Below are 23,821 nucleotides of genomic sequence, written 5' to 3'. Positions count from 1 at the left end.
TGCAGTAGCCCTCGTTGGGGACTGGTCTCTACTGAAATCATGTGGAAATCAGTGTTAAGTTTGTTCCATGGACTGAAGGAAAATGTAGCCTATCACTGCCTCACCATCCGACCTGTATCTCCCTCCCTCATCTCCCAAGCCTTCCAATGCAGACTTTCATTTCTCCACCCATGTTGTGTAAATGGCTGCATAGGCAGGGTCTGGGTCTCTGGTGCATTTCCCAAGCATCCATCGCTCTTATTGCTGCTCTCTAGAATCCTAGGGTGGAATTTAACCCAGAGGCAGGTTCGGAGGTGGGTGGGCCATGTGATCGGGCAGGAGGGTGTGGGGTGGGGGTCCTGCCACCTTCTCGCTTCCCTTTGATTAAGTTCAAGGTGGCCTTCCCACCTGGAGGCCAATTGAAACCCTTGAGCGATCACTTAAGGGCCTCATTCCATTGCTGCTGGTATGCAACAAATAATGAACAGGGTACTCGAAGGACCTGGCATTGGGAATGGGGAAACCACCACCTGTTCTTGCTGTACCCTTGACCAATGCCCCCTCCCTGGGAACCCCATCCACCCAGTCTACCTGACTGCAGATGATCCATCGTCCATCCACGGTGGCACTGTCGGTACTGCAGATCTGCCGGCCTCTAATTGGCTGGCAGCCTTCAGGAGTGGGATATTCAGCATTGCAGCAGTTAACTGAGCCCAGAGGAGCCAGAAGCCCTGGTGACAGCTTTCCTGCTGCCAGTTTAGGCACTTTATTCTGGTGGGGCACTCCATGATCAGGTTACCGGATTCCATTATGGTGTCGGGCTCCCTGCCCCACACATTAAATTTTGCCCCTAGTGTCACATTAGGCAGTAGGCTCCAGGAAGTGGCACTAAAGTCCCTGAGATCCCCAGTGGAGGGAAAATTCTTTGTAGAGGCTTTCTCCATCCATTCCAGGCCCCACCTAGCTTGTTTTGTGCTGCTGATGTTTTGTAATTCAGGGCACTTCTGCCTATTGTATTTCACAACCGCCTCTACTGCTGTTGAAGTGCTGCTGGGGTTTTGCAGGTGGGTAATGGGATACTCCTGATTGATTTTGGGAATCCTGCTGGGAACCCTCCATGAAAATCAGGGTAACTTTGATGCAGGAAACTGAGTTAGGGTTCTGGTGGTCAGATGGGAGGATGGAAATCCTGTCCCACTGGAACACCGCACATGGGCTAATCTCCAGTGGTGCTGCGCTGCTGGGGTTAGGATGAGGGTTGAGTCCAGCAAGAGAATGAGAGGCAGCATTTCATTCGGTAGACTTGAAAAGAAACCAGCTGCAGAAAGCAGAGGTAGCAAAATAATCCTTCTAGACATAGAAACATATTTGCATCAGAAGGTGGATAGAAGTGACAGAAGACATTTATTAAGAATAGTTAATACAGCGGCAGTGAATCCATTAAAACAGATAAATTGGACTAACGTACAAGTTTTTCCTGTACACATCAATGAATAAAAATAGACCCAGAAGTGCAATGTTGCTGCTGAATCTTCTGGCATCATTTTGCAAGATATATTTTCTTTATTTAAAGTTTTTCTTCAGTTTGAAAATCTCAATTATTCCACCATAACTCTAAGTTTTGAAGTCGAAACCAAGCTACCAACTGTTCCTTCCATGCTAGAAATTGGAAGAAATATAACAGATGTCACTGAAACATTGTGTTTTCCATTTCTTGTTAGTTTGTTGTCTTCTGTTAGTTGCATCTGGTATTTGATTTTGTTTGATTATTTTCTTCACTGAACCATTGAAGGTTGCACTACTGGAACCACCAACTTGGAAAAACAAATGAAGGAACTGAAGGAATGCTGGAAAGAGGGAAAGAGTTTAAAGTATCAAAGCACTCCTGGCATTCCTCAGAAGAGGCTTGAGTGTGATCAATCTGTATTCCATGTTCACAAAGGTGTAAAAACTTTTGACTTCTGTAAGAAGAACAACCTGATTGTAACGGGTGGAATGGACAGGATTGTGCGCATGTGGAACCCCTATGTTCCTGGGTAAGGTAGCCATGAAAACTTGGTGTTACTATTCTCTCATCTTAATTGCTATGTATTGCTTCAAATAGCCTTCTGCAAAGATTCTTCTGTATGTCCATGAATAGAAAGAGAACTCAATGGCTCTGTAATATACCAATTAGTTTACTGCATGATAAAAGCACAATTAAGGGAAATAGAGTTTTGGAATGAGGGCAGGCCATTAATTTGGACAATTTGAGTTCAAGATGCGACTTTTGGAGTACGAGGAGATGCAGGAAGATGCAAGTGCTCTTGTGGCTTTGCCTGGTAGCATTGTAAAAGCAGCCAGAAAGAACATGTGGTTTTGCTACACAAAGCAATCAGAGGAATCTTCATGCTTAGTGTAAAGGGAATAATTGTGGTTTTCAAAAAGTGAGGAATGTTAGATTAACGATTGTAACCTGTTCTTAACAATTTTTAGGAAGGTTGGCATTCCTCTTTCCTGTGCCTGGGGAACACTCAGTCCTAAAGGTACAGTGAAGAAGAAATGGAGGCAGAGGTACATGTCATTGGGTTTTCACTCTTACAACGCCCTTAGGATTTTGAAGAATTTCTTAAATATGCCTACAGCCTGCAGTAGCCACAGTGGTTATAGCGCTAGGTTTTAAAAAGGGTCTTGAAAGAAGAAGGAGAAAATCAGAGAGGTTTAGTTAGGGAATCCCAGAGCTTTGCACTGATGGTGCAGAAATTAAAATCAGGGTGCTCAGGAGGCCAGAATTTGATGAACATGGCTATCTGGGAGAGTTGTGGGGTTGGAGGGTTTGAAAGCAAGGATGAGAATTTTAAAATCAAGCTGTTGCTTGACAGGGAGTCAATGTAGGCCAGCGGGCACAGGGTCCCTCCCCTTAATGAACACTAACAGTGCTATAAACTGAGATCTGGAAGTATATCAGTAACATTCCACTTTGCTGGGACTGGTATACAATATGATGGTACCCAAAAGAGGAGAAAATGTAATAGAAACAAAATAAAAACTCATTCTATCACAGAAATCCCAGTATTTTATGAGCTTTAAATGTATACTTATTGAAGGAAAGGTTTAAAAAGTGTCACATAGTGGACTGTATTCATTATATTGTGTGATTTGTATCCATTTAATGTGTATCTATTTGTTTAAAGGAAACCCACTGGCTTGCTGAGAGGCCACTGTGCTCCAATATTCTTTCTATACATCTCCACTGATGACAGTAAACTATTTTCAGTCTCTGCTGACATCACTGTGAAGGTTTGTAAATCTAGGACTTGATGCCTCACCTTATGAAACCAGTTGCGTGAGGTGATTTTGAATTATTTCCAGATGTTCCAGTTTTTTATTAAATTTAGGCAGCACAACCATAGACACTGGTTTGCACAGTCGTGCAGTAAGTTAGTACATCTGAGATTTCAGGTTTGAATCCAACTGGAGCAATCCTCAGTGTAGTCAGAGACATCTCAGTTGAGTCCTTGCAGGGAGAGAGCCCACACCATAAGCTGATTGAAATTGTGATAAAACATTAATTTGTCAATCTGAAATGGAATATGCTAGGTGTAAGAAATATGAAAAATTCACACTGGTGCTGCAGGAAATCTATCTGAAAGATTTTGCTTAAAGCACAGAGTTAGCATGATGCATCAGGAGCTTTTCTTTTGCCAGTAACTTGGATTTATACAATGCCTCTGACATTGAAAAACATTCCAAGGTGCTCCAACAGAATGGAAGCTAAACCAGAGAGGGAGAAATTAAGAGGGATAACAAAAGGCTTGGGTAAAGAGTTGGATTTTGTATATGAATGGCAGTGCTGAATGTTGACACTGTATATAACCAGTAGGAAACAGTATTTCATTCTCATTATTCACATCCACATTTGATGAGAACGTAAATTCACCCTCGCTGGGAGGATGAAAAGCAAATTCCTATATAGCAACGCATTCAACTGAATGAGGGTAATTTTCATTGTTTCACACTTTTGAAATAGAACAGCTTTTTTTCTCATCAAGACAGCAACTCCATTGGGCCATTCAACTTGTAATGAAAGGATGTTTCTGAGATGCAGTAAATCTCTTGCTAAATTTATGGTAAGCTGAAAAGCTGTTTCTGTGTTAGACAGGTGTAATTTGCAATTGCAATTTTCATTCTTGGGAAATGATAGAAAAGTAAGTTGCTGGGATTTGTTTTGTTTTTAAAATTGTGAAATATTTCTGTGTGATACTCAATCACTTTCCCTTTTTTTTTGTTTCTAGATCTGGGATATTGAGGATCAGTGCTGCTTGTACACAGCCAATTCAAAAGCCAGTCAAATTAAAGGGGATATATCTGCATGTCACTACAGATCAGGGACTAAAGCACTTTGCATTACTGCAGATGGCATTGCTCTTCTGCACCTAAGGATACAGTGAGCCTCTTTCAAAACTGTTACAGAATGATTTCTGAAGTAACAAGATCTTTTCATAGCCTAGCTATGGGTTATCATTCTTTGGTCCATTCTTGGAATAATGGGGAGAATTTTCTCCCCATCAGGTGGGCTGAGCAGGGCTCAGCACTATCTGTGCAGGTGGGGGGAGGAGGCTGAGTTGGGGCCTGCGCTCTTCCGCGCACATGAAATCTCCCTGAGGCACAGAGCTGCCTCGGGGATTAGTTCAATTTTCAAAAATTTAAGTAAAGGAAAAAAAAGATTTTAAGACATGTCCCCTCATGTGACAGTGTCATGATAAATGCGAAGGCTGTCTGGGCTCTTCGCCTGCCCATCAATGGGCAGCTCTGTTAGTTATTTTAATTGATATCTAAATGGCCTCAATAGGCCTTTGACAGTTCGCCGGGCGCACAGCTGACTCCGGTGCACTCCCACCGAACTTAAGATCCGATCAGGGCATGCGTCCTGATGTCACTGTGCATCACCCCCCTGCACGCCAACCAGAAGATTCAGGCCATTGTATTCAATCATGTCCACTTGGTTGTACTTCCATTCTTTGGATCATGATGCTATGTTTTGGTGTTCTAGACTGCCACCTAGTGACTAAATGTTGACTTGTTTTAGCAATCAGAAGAATGAGGACTGGTGATTCTTTTTTCATTGCATGTAACTCTTTCGAGTACAAACCCGTTTCCATCTGTTTCAGATGAAGTTACATTGTTTCATAGTTTGCCATTGTGAGATTTGAACTCTTGATACTCTTTCGAGTACAAACCTGTTTCCATCTGTTTCAGATGAAGTTACATGTTTCACAGTTTGCCATTGTGAGATTTGAACTCTTGATCTTGGGGTTACAAACCCAGTACCATAACCACTTGGCTATTTAGGCCAAGCTAAATAGCAGAAGATGGTTTCGATTAATCGACCTCTGGGTTATGGGCCCAGCACGCTTCCGCTGCGCCACTCGGCTGCTTTAAATTCCAACAGCTGCTGTGGTGGGATTTGAACCCACATCTCCAGAGAATTAGTCTGGGGTGTCTGGATTACTAGTCCAGTGACATTACCACTACACCACCACCTCCCCCTAAAAAGTCAGAGCAGACTTCCTTCGAGCCGGAAATGAACCAGCGACCTAAGGACACCAGCTAGGACGATCACCTACAGTTATCCGCTCTACCAGCTGAGCTATCGAAGGGGAGCCCTAAACCCAGTACCATAACCACTTGGCTATTTAGGCCAAGCAGTGGAATGAATGTAACTCTTTCAAGTCAGGTGCTTTACTGTTTCAAGTACAAACCCGTTTCCATCTGTTTCAGATGAAGTTACATTGTTTTATAGTTTGCCATTGTGAGATTTGAACTTCTGATGAAGTTACATTGTTTCATAGTTTACCATTGTGAGATTTGAACTCTTGATACTCTTTTGAGTAAACCTGTTTCCATCTGTTTCAGATGAAGTTACATTGTTTCATAGTTTGGCATTGTGAGATTTGAACTCTTGATCTTGGGGTTACAAACCCAGTACCATAACCACTTGGCTATTTAGGCATGTAGGTGTTGCTGACTAGGCCAGCATTTATTGCCCATCCCTAATTTAAGAGCCAACCATACTTCTGTGGGTCTGGAGTCACATAGTAGGCCAGACCAGGTGAGGATGGTAGATTTCCTCCCCTAAAGGATATTAGTGAACCAGATGGGTTTTTACAAGGGTCATCATTAGACTTTTAATTTCAGATTTTTTTACTGAATTCAAAATTCCACCATCTGCTATGGCTGGATTTGAACCCAGAGCATTACCCCAGGTTTCTGAATTACTAGTCCAGCGACAATACCACTACACCATCGTCACCCGTTGAAAATATTGAAAGATGGTCAGATTAGACCATGAAACAGGGCGGTTGATTCTGGGGTCAGCTGAATGGCTGGTTTGCTCATTTTCCATAGATGCTGTTCTTCGTATCTGATTTTACTTATGGATAAAAGTTATTGAAAAGTGAAGTGTGTAGGACCGCTGCAAATATTTAATGGACGATTGCTGCAAAAGTTGCTGAAGATCATGATCACATTATGCCTTCCATGACCTGTGTGAGGTGGCAAAAGGAGTGGTGTTTTTGTCTTTGTTTGAATTTAGACCATTATCAGTAAGGGAAGAACAAGGACCATTTACATCTTTCCTTAAATAAGGAGACCAATACTGTACACAGTACTCCAGATGTGGTCTCACCAATGCCCTGTATAACTGAAGCATAATCTCTCTACTTTTGTTTCAATTCCCCGCGCAATAAATGATAACATTCCATTAACTTTCCCAATTACTTGCTGTACCTTATTACAAACCTTTTGAAGATTCATGCACTGGACACCCAGATCTCTCTGCATCTGAGCTCTGCAACCTCTCACCATTTAGATAGCATGCTGCTTTTTCATTCTTCCTGCCAAAATGGCCAATTTCACATTTTTCCACATTACACCCCATTTGCCAGTTTTGTTTAAAAAATGAAATAAATAGAATTATAATCAAAAATGAATTAAAATGTCTGTACAGCAATGCACTCAATGGGCTGAATCTTTGTCTGGGACTGGGAAAACCCAACCTGTGCACTTTTGTGACTTGCAAACTGCGCACCGAACCCAGTGTGTGACTTCACATGCCATTTTTGTCTTTTCAGGCAGGAGTTGGGATGACAGTGCATTTGGTGAGCCATGATGGAGTGTATGAGGAGTATGGGTGTGGAGGCCGGCCGATTAGAAGGTCTGCCTCGGGTCTCCAACACAACAACTGAGCTCCAAAAATTGTTTGAAGGCAGTCTAAACCTTACAGCCCCCTCCCCCGCCCCCCACCAAACACCCCACCCACCCCAATGCCAACCCTTGGCCCCACAGATTGCCCATGCTAATCCATGCCTCCCCTATGCTCCTGTGTATCCTCTAATACCCCCTTAGATCAACCATGTCACCCCAAGGCACTTCCATGTCCCCCATGTAACCTCAGTCACTACTCACCCTGTATGCATTATGCACATTCCTCAGGAGCCGTGCAATGGCAATGGAATTATTTTAAAATCATTGGAAAAGCATTAAATCTCTAACAATCTAAGAAAACCCTGCATGCAAACACAACAACACCCAATGGGGAACATCTTGTAATCTTTTAAATGCCTATTAAGTTTGCAAACAAACAAGAAGCTGCATCAAAGACACATTCTGTTATTGTAGACTTGTAAAATTTTTGATAGTGCGAAGACCACTTGCTGAGCTGAAGCTTTTGAAACCCAGCCAAGATTTATAACGGAGCTGTTATCATAACAAAAGTTACCAGCTCCATTGACAGAATTGATGTCAAATTTTCATTTCAAAGCAGCATGCTTGTCAACCAATAGGGGAGCAGGTACAGAACATTTTTTCTACCTTCAAAAGTAGTTGTTTTTAAACAGCGAGAGCTGGCAGTCTAATTAAACAGCAAGAGCTGGCAGTCTAATTAAATCAAAGCAAAAACAATGACAGCCGAGGACATCTTTTTACATTTTTCAGTGCATAATTGTGCTTTCTCCATTGCAAAAGTACTGAAGTGTATGTGAACATTACACAATGCTGATCAATGTAAAGGTCATCTTACATTTAAAGGACAGATCCCTAGGATGAATCACTGCATTAAAAACACATCTACCTTACAATACAGCATCTAATGGTGACATTTGAAGGTGTGAATTTTATATTTACCTTTCAGAATGATCCCAACTCCTCAGCAGCTTCCCAATTTCTTCATGAACTCTCAAACCTGGCACGCTTTTAATATGCTTCCCAAACTCCACATCACTGGACAAAAATGACATGGGAGGGAATCTGATTTTTGTTCCTCATTTAAAATGGGGAGCCCGACCACTGTGTTTTGCACACCAGCTATTCCTGACCTGCAAAGAGGCCGGAGGAAAATGGTGAAGGATCTTGAATGGGGAGGAAAATCTGATATCCTCCAAAAAAATAAATAACTGTAGCCATTTGAAATATGCCTCTGCACCCAGATGAAAAGTTACCCCTATGTCTGTAATAAATTAAGGGAATGCAAGGGAATAATATATTGTGAGGACCTAGATATGTTGGGATTACTGAGACATGAAAAACAGAAAAATCAAGTCTGGCAATTCAACATTGCAGGGTGTAACATGTTTAGAAAAGATAGAGATGGAATAGCTGCACTTACTAGGGAAAACGTGTTGGCAGTGCAGGGAAAAAAGGGATGCAGCTATCAGCGAAACAAAAATAGAATCCACATGGATAAAGACAAAGGATAAACAAAGGACCCATCACACTAATAATGGAAGGGAAATAGAGGAAGAAATATGTAAATAAATTTGGGAAATAGGTTAAAAAAATAGAATAATCAGAGGGAATTTGAACTACAGAATTTTGCCCTTGGCATGCGGGCTTGGTGGGGGCAGGTGGGGGTGGTCAGAAAGCTGACCATTGCCCATGATCGGGCCTGGAAGGAAATTTCACACTGGTGGGCCAATTAAGGCCTGCCCAGCGTGAAACACAAGCAGCAGCGCTCAGCACTTGCTGTCTGGGGGGCTGGGGAGAGGGGTGGGTGGGTGGGGGGAGGAGTGCGAGCCGGGTGACCTCAACCTTTGCTCATGCACACGAGTGCGCGCTTCATAATCTCCCTGATGCAGAGAGCTGCCTCAGGGAGATGAAGATATATAGAAAAAAAATTTAAAAGAATAAAAATGTAATGAAACATGACCCCTCATGTGACATTCACAGGAGCAGGGACATGTTATTAATTGAAAAATGTAAGTTTTTATTTTATTTTTATTTGCTTTTGGAAACCTCATCCCGCCCGTGGATGAGGTTTCCAGAAAAGTGCAAAGGCCGCTTGGCTTTTTGGCCTGTCCGCCAACCGTAAGGTTGGATGGGCAATGAAAAATTTATTTCAGTTAACTTTTTAATGGCCTTAATAGGCCTTTTAATTGTCAGCGGGCATGCTGCCGACCCTGGCACGCATCTGCCATCCGAAATATCGCACAAGCGCACAATGACATTGGAACGCTCGCCCGAAATCATCTTGTGTCGTGTTACGCTCGGTCAGGTCGAGTGTGCGCCCGCCCGCTGAGCAAAAAACTTCACCCTATAACATGAAATTATCACGGCCCATAAAACAGAATAGTGAAATGATTTACAGACATGCACAAAAATTGAAACATTGGGATGGGAATAAGCCCACTTATTGATGGACACGATAATATCGCAGGCAACACTAGAAAAATGACAAAAATATTAAGTAATTACTTTGTTTCAGCATTTACCAAGGAATCAGGACAGATGGACATGACATTGAATGATTAGGTTAGAAATGAGATAACTGCATTTAAAATAAAGAGAGGTGAAATATTAATTAATTACCTATTTAAACTTTAATGAGAATAAAACCTGTGGTCTGGATGGATTGCATATTTGCGGTTTAAGAGATTCCAGGGAAGAGATACCAGAGGCATCGCTACATATTTTTAATAATTCATTGGAGAAAGGGCTAGTGCTAGGAGATTGATGGATAGCAAATGTTAAGCCTTTTTTTTAAATGTGGGGAGACAGACCTTTCAGCTTTACATGGATGGTAGGAAAAAATGAAATCCCGACTGAAGGAGAAAATAAATGAACATCTAGAAACTAAAAATGTAATAATGAATAATCAACTTGGACTTAAAATGGGGAAATCTTGCTTGATCAACCTTACTGATTTTCTGAAGAGGTAACAGAGAGAGTAGGCAAGGGTAATGCAATTATTTAAACGTAATTTATCTAGATTTTCAAAAAGCCTTTGATAAAATACAACATAATAGGCTAGTGAATAAGTTCAGAGAATGCAGAGTTAGGGAACAAGTAGCAGAATGGTTAATTAATTTATTTAAGGCAGAAAGCACAGAGTGGGAATAAAGTATATTTATTCAGAGTGGGAAAAGGTATAATGCGGTGATCCACAAGGGTCAGTGCTTGGACCATAATTTTTCACAATTTACTTTAATGATTTACTTTGGAAACTAAAGCACAATTCCTGAATTTTCAGATGACTCCAGATTGGGGGATAGTCAATACTGAGGAGGACTGCAACAAATTATAAGAAGATATTAACAAACTTGCAGAAGACATATAATTGGCAAATTAATTTTAACATAGATAACTATGAGGTATTACATTTTGACAAGAAAGATAAGGAGTTTGCAGAGGTGCAAAGGAACCTGGGAGTACAAATACACAAAAATACACATAGGTTAACAAGGCCGTAAAAAAGCAAACCAAGTATGAGAGGTTATTTCTAGAATGATAGAATTAAAAAGCAAAGCTAAACCTGTATCAGACCTTGGTCAGGCTGCATCTGAAGTATTGTGTACAATTCTGGTTACCATATTTTAAAAAGTGTATATTTGGGGTTCTGTAGAGGGTGCAAAAACAATTTACAGAAATATGGGGGTATACCTTTATGGAGAGTATGGAGAAGTTGGGTCTCTTTTCTCTTAAAAAGAGAAGACCAAGGGGTGACCTAATGAAGATCTTTAAAATTCTGAAAAATTTTGACACAATACATGCAAATTGAATGTGTCCACAATGGTGGGGAGGGGGTGAAGAGCAGAACTAGAGGCCATCAGTATAAAATGGTTACCAAGAAATCCAATGCAAAACCAGGAAATTCAAGAAATCTCTTTACCCAGGGAGTGGTGACAATGTGGAATTCATGAACACAGGGAGTGATTGAAATAAATAGTGTAGATGCACTTAAAAGGAGTCTAGATAAGCACATGAGGAAGATGGGAATTGGGGTTACAATGATAGAGGAAAGGTAGGAGGAGGCTCAAGTGTTGCATTTATGTTGTTAAGGAATATTTGGGCTGAATGGCCTCTTTCTGTGCTGTATATCCTATGTAGGATAAGCCCTGAATCAACACAGGCTTCTATGAGGGAGGGTGGTGTTGTCGCTGAAATAGTAATCCAGAAACTCAGGGTAATGCTCGAATCCCACCATGACAGATGGAATTTGAATTCAATAAAAATCTGGGATTAAAGGTCTAATGATGACCACGTATCAATGTCAATTGCCGTAAAACCTCATCTGGTTCACTACTGTCCTTTAGGGAAGGAAATCAGCCATCCATACCTGGTCTGGCCTACCTGTTGACTCTTAAATGCCCACTGAAATGGCCTAGCAAGCCACTCAGTTGTATCCAACTGCCAAAAAGTCAATAAAAAGGAACAAGACCGGACAGATCACCTGGCATCAACCTAGGCACTGGAAATGACAACAACAATTCCAGCCCTGTCGACCCTGCGAAGTCCCCCTTACAAACATTTGGGGGCATGTGCTAAAATTAGGAGAGCTGTCCCATCGACTAATCAAGCAACAGCTTGACAAAATCATACCTTACAAATCATCTCCCAGATATCACCGTCACCATCCCTGGATATGTCCTGCCCCATCAGAGGGACAGACCCGCAGAGGTGGTGACACAGTGGTATACAGTCAGGAGGCAGTTGCTCTGGGAGTCCTCACCATTGGCTCTGGACCCTATGAAGTCACATGGCATCAGGTGAAACACAGGCAAGGAAACCTCCTGCTGATTACCACGTACTGCCTTCCCTGAGCTGGTGAATCTGTGCCATGTTGAACATCACTTGGATGAAGCACTGAGGGTGGCAAAGGCGCAGAATGTATTCTGGGTGGGGGACTTCAATGTCCATCACCAAGATTGGCCTGGTAACACCACTACTGATCAAGCTGGCCGAGTCCTAAAGGACATAGCTGCTAGCCTGGGTCTGCGGCAGGTGGTGAGGGAACCAACAAGAAGGAAAAACATACTTGACCTCATCCTCACCAACTTGCCTGCCGCAGATACATCTGTCCATGACAGTATCGGTAGGAGTAGCCACTGCACAGTCCTTGTGGAGACAAAGTCCCATTTTCATATTGAGGATACCCTCCATCGTGTTGTGTGGCACTACCACTGTGCTAAATGGGATAGATTTCAGACAGATCTAGCAACATGAGACTGGGCATCCATGACGTGCTGTGGGCCATCAGCAGCAGCAGAATTGTACTCAACCACAATCTGTAACATTATGGTCTGACATATCCCCCACTCTACCATTACCAAAAAACCAGGGAATCAACCCTGGTACAATGAAGAGTGCAGGAGGACATGCCAAGAGCAGCACCAGGCAGACCTAAAAATGAGGTGTCAACCTGGTGAAGCTATAACATAGGACTACTTGTGTGTCAAACAGCACAAGCAGCAAGTGATAGACAGGGCTAAGCGATCCCACAACCAATGGATCAGGTCTAAGCTCTGCAGTCCTGCCACATCCGGTCATGAATGTTGGTGATCAATTAAACAACTCACTGGAGGAGGAGGCTCCACAATTATCCCTTTCCTTAATGATGAGGGAGCCCAGCACATCAGTGCAAAAGATAAGGCTGAAGCATTCGCAACAATCTCCAGCCAGAAGTGCCGAGCGGATGATCCATCTCAGCCTCCTCTGGAGGTCCCCAGCATCACAGATGCCAGTCTTCAGCCAATTCGATTCATTCCACGTCAAATCAAGAAGCGGCTGAAGTCACTGGATACTGCAAAAGCTATCAGTCCTGACAACACTCCAGCAATAGTACTGAAGACTTGTGCTCCAGAACTCACTGCACCAGTAGCCAAGCTGTTCCAGTACAGCTACAACACTGACATCTACCCGCTTGTGTGGAAAATTGTCCAGTTGTGTCCTGAGCACAAAAAGCAGGACAAATTTAACTTGGCCAGTTACCGCTCCATCAGTCTACTCTCAATCATCAGTAAAGGGGTGGAAGGGGTCATCAACGGTATTATCAAGCGGCACATACTTAGCAATAACCAGCTTAGTTTGGGTTCCGCCAGGGCCACTCGGCTCTTGGGCTCATTACAGCCTTGGTTCAAACATGGACCAAAGAGGTAGCAGTGACTGCTCTTGACATCAAGGCTGCATTTCACTGACTGTGGCACCAAGGAGCCCTAGCAAAGCTGGAGTCAATGGGACTTGGAGGGTGGCGGAGGAGTGGGGGGCAGATTGCAAACTCTCTGCTGAGAGTTGGTGTTATATCTAGCACAAAGGAAGATGGTTGTGATTGTTGCAAGTCAATCATCTCAGCTCCAGGACATCACTGCAAGAGTTCCTCAGGGTAGTGTCCTAGGCCCAACCATCTTCAGTTGCTTCATCAATGACCTTCCTTCCATCATAAGATCAGAAGTGGGAATGTTCGCTGATGATTGCGCAATGTTCAGCACCATTCACAACTCCTCAGATACTGAAGCAGTCCATGTCCAAATGCAGAAAGACCTGGACAATATCCAGACTTGGGCTGACAAGTGGCAAGTAACATTTGTGCCACACAAATGCCAGGCAATGATCATCTCCAACAAAAGAGAATCTAATCATTGTCCCTTGACATTCAATGGCATTACCATCGCTGAATCCCCCACTATCAACATCCTGGGGGTTACTGTTGACCAGAAACTGAACTGGACTAGTCATATAAATACTGTGGCTACAAGAGCAGGTCAGAGGCTAGGAATCCTGTGGCAATTAACTCATCCCCTGATTCCCCAAAGCCTGTCCACCACCTACAAGGCACAAATCAGGAGTGTGATGGAATACTGTCCACTTGCCTGGATGAATGCAGCTCCCACAACACTCAAGAAGCTTGACACCATCCAGGACAAAGCAGCCTGCTTGATTGGTACCACATCCACAAACATTCACTCCCTCCACCACCGATGAACATTGACAGCAGTATGTATCATCTACAAGATGCACTGCAGGAACTCACCAAGGCTCCTTAGCATCTTCCAAACCCACACCTGCTACCATCTAGAAGGACAAGGACAGCAGACACATGGAAACACCACCACCTGGAAGTACCGCTGCAAGCCACTCACCATCCCGACTTGGAAATATATCGTTGTTCCTTCACTGTCACCTGGGTCAAGATCCTGGAACTCCCTAACAGCACTGTGGGTGTACTTACACCACAGGGACTGCAGCGGTTCAAGAAGGCAGCTCACCCCCACCTTCTCGAGGACAGTTAGGGATGGGCAATAAATGTTGGCCCAGCCAGCAATGCCCGCATCCCATGAATGAATTTTTAAAAAAATTATGTTCTTATTTTTATCATTCATCAAGTCAATCAGATTGGACTTCAATGCAATGCCTAATTGAGGAGGGCAGGCTGGATGATCATCAGGGAGGCAAGAGTCTGGAGATTTCTCGACATAGTGATCCCACCTCCTAACCAGTAGTGTTTGCCGATGCTATCTTCATGGTGGTGAAGCAAAAATGGGCTAGAGCCGGGCCTCTTTCCTGGCAGAAACTGAGGCATGCCAATACTGTAGTGGCCAGGTTAAAGGCCTGCCTCCACTTGCTGAACCATCAGCCCGGTTCTAGAGATGAGTGTGGGGCCCCATAACCCTCAACCTATCACCCCCATCATACCCCCCTCACTCTTCCATACCCTGCATACTCCCCTCACTCTTCCATACTACCAACCCCCAATCTACTCACTCAGTATCTTTTTCTTTATTCATTCACAGGATGTGGGTGTTGCTGACAAGGCCAGAATTTGTTGTCCATCCCTAATTTCCCTTGAAACTGAGTGGCTTTATGGGCCATTTCAGAGGGTAGTTAAGAGTCAACTACATTTCTGTGGGTCTGGAGTTACATGTAAGCCAGACCAGTAAGGATGGCAGATTTCCTTCCCTAAAGGGCATTAGTGAACCAAATGGGTTTTTACAACAATTGAAGATAGTTTCATGATTACCAATACTGAGACTAGCTTTATATTCCAGATTAATTAACTGAATTTAAATTCCACCAGCTGCCATGGTGGGATTTGAACCTTTGGCCCTAGGACATTAGCCCGGTGCTCTTGTTTAACCAGTCCAGTGACATTACCACTATGCCACAACTTCCCCAACTATATAACTATCTGCTATAACAGAACTCAGGAACCCTATAATATCAGGGTGTCTGAGAAACTCATAAATCTGTCAAGATAAACATTACTTGATTATCCACTTTAAAAAAATCTTTTCACACAAATCTGTCAAAATAACCAAGCTCTCATTCCCCTTGACAGCTGCATCAACAAACTCTAATTAACAGCATCCATTAGTGGGTTGGAATTCAGCCAAGAATTCATAATGAGATTCCATTGACCAACTGTGTCAAAAAACCTTGCTGAGCTGAATTCATTCAAGCCTTTGAGCACAGTCAGAAGCTCAGCCATCTGTCAAAGCTATGAATCAACCAAAAATATGGCTGAATTGAACTTCAAGGAAAAACCAAAACAATTAGCATGTTTCACACCATCACACTGGGATTTTACTATTGCACAATGCAGAATAGCATTTTATCCAGTAAACAATATATTCTAATACAAATGAAAACTTTTCCACTTTCACAATGCTGCTATTCTGAAATGCTCACTTCCACAATGGTGCCGGCAACATCGGGCCATCAGTGTGTGGGTTCCTATCCCGCCCCCTAAAGCAGCTCCACTGAAGCTTACAGGCACAGGAGTGGGAGTCCTGTATTCAGGTCCTTTCTTCCATTTAAAAAAAAACACCCAGTGTATTCCAGCCTGTGTCGTGATTGGAAAATCCAGCCCATCGTATCTGTATCAGTGCAGTATCACGTTGCATCTGGAACCCCCAGCAACACCTTGGGTGTAAATGGGATCTGCACTCTCTCCAATCCCAGGAGTTCAGGATTAATAAAGTTTGTAACTCAGCTGCACAATATGAACAATATCTTGTCAATGTTACTTTTAAAGGTATTGCACCTGATATTGAGTCAGAGTTTAATATTTGTTCTATTTCTCTGGTATCCTACAGACCCCAGCCCAAGCCACACCATGTCTGCTCTCATAACGAACCAGTTCTCTGCTGCAAATACAGTGACGAGTTTCGACAGGTCATCACTTGTTCGGAAGGATCTGTAAGTGCGTGCACTGATAAATAATTACAGTGGGACTTATTGATACTGTTGATTGAGGTTTTTTGAATTTTTAAGAAATTCTTCTAGGGTATTGAAATGCAAAATAAAAATATATTTTAAATAAAAAGCAGAGGTGTGGTAGATGCTGAAAATAAGTCAAATTGCTTCATGTTCTATCCAGGGAAAGGGGCAAAGGAAATGAGAAAGCACATGTTTAAGTTCAATTGGTAAATTCTGCTAAGAAACTAAGATCAATGCAGGCTGAAGTGCATTAAAAAGCAGCACTGAAGTCCTGTCTGATTGCCCAGGCTTAGAATATATTTTTTTCTGAATGACTACCCAAGAAAAGCCTACAAAAGGACCAGTGTGGTTTATTTTTATTACTAAACAAAATACTGCAGATGCTGGAAATCTGAAATACAGGAAAATCCCTGTTGTCCAGCATGCGCTGGGAATGGGAGGCGCTGGTTAATCAAATGTGCTGGTTAACTGAGATGTAAGGTGGCTTCCGTGTTTTCTTCCAATAAGAAAGTTCCTGGATGATCATGTAGGTGTTGAGGTCTCGAGAGGTGTGGGAGCACACAAATCAAGTGAATGGTGCCAAGGGGAGATGGTGCTGCAAGAGCAGTGGGAGGCTGAGGCCAGAGTGAGGACAGGCCGCCAATAGCTATTACCAGTGAGTTTGATATCTCCAGTCAAAAAACAGAAGCGACCCTAGAATAGAGAATTCCAGTTAGTAGGCTGCCGGGTAATAAAAGTTTTACTGTAAAATCAAAAAATGCTGGAAATATTCAGCAGGTCAGGCTGCATTTGTGGAGAGAGAAATGGAGTTCATGTTTCAGGTCACATTCATTCTGTCAGAATGAGTATTTCCCATTGAGCCCCATTGAATTGATCTACTTTAATGTGGAATTCTCCACTACAAAGGGCTGCGGAGACCAATTCACTGAATATATTTAAGGAGGGAATAGATAGATTTCTAGACGCTAAAGGTGTCAAGAGGCATGGCGACAGAACGGGAGCATGGCGTTGAGATAGAGGATCAGCCATGATCATATTGAATGGTGGAGCAGGCTCCAAGAGCCAAATGACCTACTCCTGCTATTTTCTATGGGCTGAATTTTGCCGTCGGCAAGCGGGGGCAGGGCCCGCTCGCCAAGGCGTAAAATGACACGGGATGACATCGGGGGGAACCCCCAATGCCATCCCACCCCATTTAAATTTTCAGGAAGGCAGGGGCGCAGCAAAATCAGCTGTGCACCTGCCAACCTGTCAATGGTCAATTGAGGCCCTTGACAGGATCATTGAACCAATTAAAGGACCATCCTTAAGGTTGGTGGGCAGGCCAGGAGCCCCAGCGGCAAATACAAAAAACATGAAACCTCATCCAGCAGCAGGATGAGGTTTCATGTAGGGGTTTAAAAAGTTTAATGAAGTTTTAGTGTAATTAATGAACATGACCCATCACATGTGACATGAGGGGGACATGTTAGGGAAATTGTTTTTCTATTTTTCATATTTTTAAAAGCGTCAGCAATCTCCCTGAGGCAGCACTTAGCCTCAGGGAGATGTCTCCCCCCAGCCCCACACAGGGAGTGCATAGCTCTTCCCATCGGGCGTCATGCTGGGCGGGCCTTAATTGGCCCGCCCACCTAAAATGGCGGCGGGGCCTGCTTCCCTGGTGGGGATCTGCTCCCCACCTGCCGGAGATTGGGTCCAGCCTGCCTGCCCGACAGGCAGAAAATTCTGCCCTATGTTTCTATGTTTAAGAAAATTAGAGCAGCATACCTAAGGGACATATGCTGAAGAATCTGTTATCCAGTTCATTTTGTAAGGGCATCTCATTATTATACCCTGGGTCATGCTATTGGACATCTAGATATTGAGTCGTGAATTTAATCTCCAGATCACAAGTGCCACAATTTCTGCTTGTGGGAGTGACTGATGACAGTTGAGCCAAGAGATCTGAAATTTGTAACACTAGCATTATAATTGTGCCAGATTTCAGTTTTACCATTTGGATTCTTCCAAACTCCAGGTTCTCCCTCCGCAAGGGTTCCTTCCCCTAGGTTGCATTACTGCATCCTAGCGGAAGGACGCTGCCCAGTTCTGTCAAATTATAGAGGTGCAAGAACCACAGAGTAGTGATAATGGGGGACTTCAGTGTTCCTAATATCCCTAACTGGGATAGTTATAGTGTAAAGGGCTGAGAGGGGGGTGAGTTTCTAAAGGGTACTCAGGCAAATTTTCTTGATCAGTCTGCTTCAGGCTCAATGAGGCAGGAATGAGGCATTAAGGAAGGAGGCATTGCTGGATCTGGTTATGAGGAATGAGGTAGGTCAAGTGAATCAAATGTCAATAGGGGAACATTTGGGGAATAGCGAACATTGTATCATTTTGGTGGGGGGGAGAGTCCCTTATTCAAAGGCACTCAATGGCTGAGGAGGGACCCAGCATTGGGAAGGGGGGAAGCCTTTTGCCTCACGTCCCTGGTCATGCCTTCCTGGGATGCATTCTGTCCCGGGATTCATCTGCATTGACTAGACTTTGTCTGTGCATGCTTTGGCCAATATTTTATTTGTGCTCACGTCAGCCCCAGAATTGTCTTGATTTGCACCAGGGGATAATCATTATGTGACTGAGTCTGTGAGCCCACTCTAGTAGATTCGGTAGAATCACATAAACCCCACCCAAACCCCAGCCCCACAGCTCTGGCAGCACCACCCCATGCTCTCACTGGTCTCTGGCAGAGCGCCCCACCCCCACACCCACCCCAACCACCCACAGCTCTGGCGGCAAACCCTCACCACCCCCCACCCTGATCTTACAGGTCCAGGCCGATGTCAGTGAGTCGCTCAAATTTCTCAACCCCTCTCTCAATGGCAGGCGAGATTGTCATCAGTTTCATTAACTACCATCCAGTGAGTGTATGGCAAAAAATTACAAGTGAGAATCAGGCTGAATATAAAAAGTTTAAAGGGGAAGTGAAAAAGTATAGAATGAAGGTCAATGAATGATTATGGGGACAGACTGGCAGCTAACAGAAAGGGAAATCTGAAAGTCTTCCACAGGCATATAAGCAGTAAAAGGACGATAAGAGGAGGGTAGGAATGATTTGAGACCAAAAAGGAGATCTACACCTGAGATATCAGATCAGTACTTTGAAATAGTCTTTACCAATGAAAAAGATGCTGCCAAATTCATTATGAAAGAACAGGGAGTTGAGATACTGGGTTGCTAAAAAATTGATGAAGAGGAGATATTAGAAAGTCTGGTTGTACTTAAAGTTGATAAGTCACGAGGACTGGATGAGATGCATCTGAGATTGTTGAGGGAAGTAAAGGTGGAAATTGCGGAAATACTGGCCATAATCTTTCAATCCTCCTTAGATATGGGGGTGGTATCAGAGCTCTAGAGAATTGAAAATGTCACATCCTTGATGAAAAAAGGGTGTAAGGATAAACCCAGAAACTGTAGGCCAGTCAGTTTAGCCCTGGTGGCAGGGAAGCTTTTAGAAATGATAATCCGGGACAAGGTTAACAGCCTCTTGGACAAATGTAGATTAATTGAGGAAAGCCAGCATGGATTTGTTAAAGGTAAATCATGATTGAGTTTTTGGTGAGGCAGCAGAGGGTAAAGTGGTTGATGAACTTCTAAAAGGCATTTGATAAAGCCACATAATAGGCTTGCCAATTAAATTTAAGCCAATGGAATAAAAGGGATAGTGACAGCATGGATACAAATTACAGGAAATACTGAGCAGTGGTGGACGTTTTTTTTTGATTGAAGGAAGGTATTCACTGTTCTGCAGGGACTGGTACTAGGACCATTGCTTTTCTTGATATAAATTAATAACTTAGACAGGTATGCAGGGCAGTATTTTGAAATTTGCAGATGACACAAAACTTGGAAGAATAGCAATCTATGAAGACAGTGATTGACTTGAGAGTAACATAGGCAGGTTGAATGGACGGACATGTGGCAGATGACATGTAACATAGGACCTTTGACAAGGTCTCACATGGGAGACTTATAAAGAAGGCAAAGGCACATGGGATACAGGGTAATTTGATAAGGTGGATTCAAAATTGGCTTAGTTGTAGGAGATGGAGGGTGATGACAGAAGGATGCTTTTGTAACTGGAAGCCAGTGTCCAGTGGTGTACCACAGGGATCTGTGCTGAGTCCCCTAATATTTGTCATTTATAAAAACGACATAGATGACTATGCGAGAGGTAGGATTAGTAAGTTTGCGGATGACACAAAGGTTGGCCGGGTGGTTAACGGTGAGGTTGAGTGTCTTGGGCTACAGGAAGATATAGACAGAATGGTCAGATGGGTGGATAAGTGACAGATGGAATTTAACCCTGAAAAGTGTGAGGTGATACACTTTGGAAGGAGTAATTTGACAAGGAAGTATTCAATGAATGGCATGACACTAGGAAGTTCTGAGCAACAAAGGGACCTTGGCGTGTGTGTCCATAGATCTCTGAAAGTGGAGGGTCATGTTAGTGGAGTGGTGAAAAAGGCATATGGGACAATTGCCTTTATCAATCGAGGCATAGATTACAAAAGTAGGGAGATCATGTTGGAATTGTATAGAACCTTGGTGAGGCCACAGCTGGAGTACTGTGTGCAGTTCTGGTTGCTTCATTATAGGAAGGATGTGATTGTACTGGAGGGGATGCAGAGGAGATTCACCAGGATGTTGCCTGGGATGAAATATTTAAGTTATGAAGAGAGGTTGGATAGACTGGGTTGTTTTTGTTGGACCAGAGAAGACTGAGGGGCGACCTGATCGAGGTATATAAGATTATGAGGGGCATGGACAGGGTGGATAGGGAACAGCTATTCCCCTTGGTTGAAGGGTCAGTCACGAGGGGACACAAGTTCAAGGTGAGGGGCAGGAGGTTTAGGGGGGAAGTGAGGAAAAACTTTTTTACCCAGAGGGTGGTGATGGTCTGGAATGTGCTGCCTGGGAGGGTGATGGAGGCGAGTTGCCTCACGTCCTTTAAAAAGTACCTGGATGAGCACTTGGCACATCATAACATTCAAGGCTATGGGCCAAGTGCTGGTAAATTGGATTAGGTAGGTTAGGTGTTTCTCATGTGTTCGTGCAGACGTGATGGGTCGAAGAGCCTCTTCTGCACTCTATGATTCTGTGATTCTGTGTGAAAGTGCAAAGTGACACATTTTGGTGGGAAGAATGAGGAGATGCAATAGAAAATGAAAGATACAATTCTAAAAAGGGTGCAGAAGCAGAGAGACTGTTGGTATAGGTACAGAAATTGTTGAAAGTGGCAGGGCAAGTTGAGACAGTGACGAAAAACGCATACTGGATCTTGTGCTTTATAAATAGAGGTTATAGAGTACAAAAGCAAGGAAGGTGTGAAGAAGCTTTAAAAACATTAACTTTACCTCAGCTACAGTTTCATCTTCAATTCTTGGCACTGCACTTCAGGAAGGCAGTGAAGGCTTTAACGAGGGTGCAAAAAGATTTACGAGAATGGTTCCAGGGATGAGGGACTTCAATAATGTGAATAGATTGGAAAAACTGCAGTCCTCAGTCAGGGGTTGGTAATGCACAGCTCCGGAGCTGCATGTGACTCTAACATCACATTTGTGGATCCCAACTTGGTTATAACTAATGTCTTTGGTTCAATGAACAGGTTTTGTAGCTGAGAGATGATAACTTATTCTGAATGTTCTATTAGAAGTTTTTTTAAAATCATGAACATCAGTAGCTGAAAAAATTGTCTTAATTCTACGCATCTTAAAGTTCATTTTAAAGATGACTCTAATGACAAAACTTTACTTTGAAAAAGTAATTCCAATTATTGCAAGATGTGTTCAAAAAACAAAGACAAAAAGCATTCTTTCAGTGTTAAATTTCTTATTACTTTTCTATTTAAAGTGGAAAGATGCTATTTTCCATTAAGTTAATATGGTTCGCCATTTTTACATTTTCTTTTTGAACATACTTATGCATAATTCATGCAAATTGATGCATAAATCCTGAACATGCATACACTGGAGATGAAGAAAGTATATTTAAAAAAGCGTAAAGAGTTAGGTCTATTTTAATTTTGATTTTTTTTGTATTGATTCTTGTATTGAATTTATTATCCAGGTATATACAAATCAGAGGCACTTGGCAATTTGCCATGTATTTGGTTTAGAAATGCCGAATTTTCATCTTGTGGCTCTCAATCGCTTTTACTTTAGGCAATTTTTTTTTACAAAGGCTCTTTCAGGTGACCTCTGACCTAAGAGCGGAGACCATTGAGAAGAGATTTGATAGAGATATTCCAAAGCATAAGGGATTTAGATGGAGTAGAAAGAGGAAAATTGTTCCTATTGGTGGAAGGGCCGAGCACCAGAGGATAACAATTTAAGATGAATGGTAAAAGAAACAAAGACGACATGAAGAAAGACTTTTTTTACACAATAAATGGTTAGAATCTGGAATTTACTCCATGAAAGGGTGGGGGGAAGCAGGTTCACTTGTTACTTTCAGAAGGAAATTGGATAACAACCTGAAGGGAAACAAATTGCAAGGCTACGGGGAAAGGGCGGTTGAGTGGGACTAGCTAAATTGTAGAGAGCCAGAATGGACTCAACAGGCCAAATGGCCTCCTCCTGTGGTGTAACCATTCTGCAATTCTAGTCCTTGTTGTTACCAAAGCCCAAAACTGCCATAATTACTTCCAAACAGCAGAACTATTCTTCACTCCCCAGTATTACCACTTTATCAGTGTTTTTTAGCAGCTGCATTTTGCATGCCATCCTTCTGATTATTCTCTTCTTTAAGAATGATAATGCATTTTTGTGTTTATGTATTTGTGTGTGTGTGTATATATATATATATATATATATATACACATATATAATAAAGGAAACCTGAAGCTATTGAATAACAGAGTTAAACAGAGTTATGGTTTTCAATCCCCAAAGAAATAGTAAACCACAGAATTGTTTTTAATTACATTTGACTAACTAAGTCACTGTGAATCAGTGACTCTGGTGCTGCACCCTACATAATATAAACATTGCTTTTATTATCCTGAAACCAGTGTTCCTTCCAAGCTGCGTGGGTACCTGCCCATGCAGCAATTGGGAATGTACCAGGAAGTGATCAAACAGGCACCACACAAACAATGTTCCTTTTAAGATGAGCATGTGTGGCTGCACAGCAACCTTAGAATTTTAAAGGAACCACACAGTACAGCCAGTCGGCCACGCACAGCAAACAGAAGTTCGAGGGAATATTGCCCTTGGCCCTCGGTGAGCAATGCCACAGGAGGCCTGCTAGCTTAATCAAAATGTAAAATAAGTTCATAAAATTAAACTGAATTTAGGTTTTTGAGATGTCATTAAAAACCTTATTGATAAGTGAA

The 23,821-nt window shown here is 42.7% G+C and overlaps 1 protein-coding gene across 1 annotated transcript in view; it reads left to right on the top strand.

Moving 5' to 3' along the window:
* wdr95 (WD40 repeat domain 95) overlaps positions 1 to 23,821 on the top strand; it is a 202,683-nt gene that overhangs the window by 103,311 nt on the left and 75,551 nt on the right. Inside the window, exons 13-16 of the mRNA XM_041199001.1 lie at positions 1,772 to 2,015; positions 3,153 to 3,258; positions 4,254 to 4,405; positions 16,323 to 16,425. Of these exons, the coding sequence (XP_041054935.1) occupies positions 1,772 to 2,015; positions 3,153 to 3,258; positions 4,254 to 4,405; positions 16,323 to 16,425 (605 nt within the window). The remainder of the gene's footprint in view (positions 1 to 1,771; positions 2,016 to 3,152; positions 3,259 to 4,253; positions 4,406 to 16,322; positions 16,426 to 23,821) is intronic.

The sequence above is a fragment of the Carcharodon carcharias genome, chromosome 11 (genome assembly GCF_017639515.1).
Source record: "Carcharodon carcharias isolate sCarCar2 chromosome 11, sCarCar2.pri, whole genome shotgun sequence".
Classification (NCBI taxonomy): domain Eukaryota; kingdom Metazoa; phylum Chordata; class Chondrichthyes; order Lamniformes; family Lamnidae; genus Carcharodon; species Carcharodon carcharias.
Note: the sequence above shows the minus strand (reverse complement) of the source record. Positions and strands in the feature narration are given on the sequence as shown.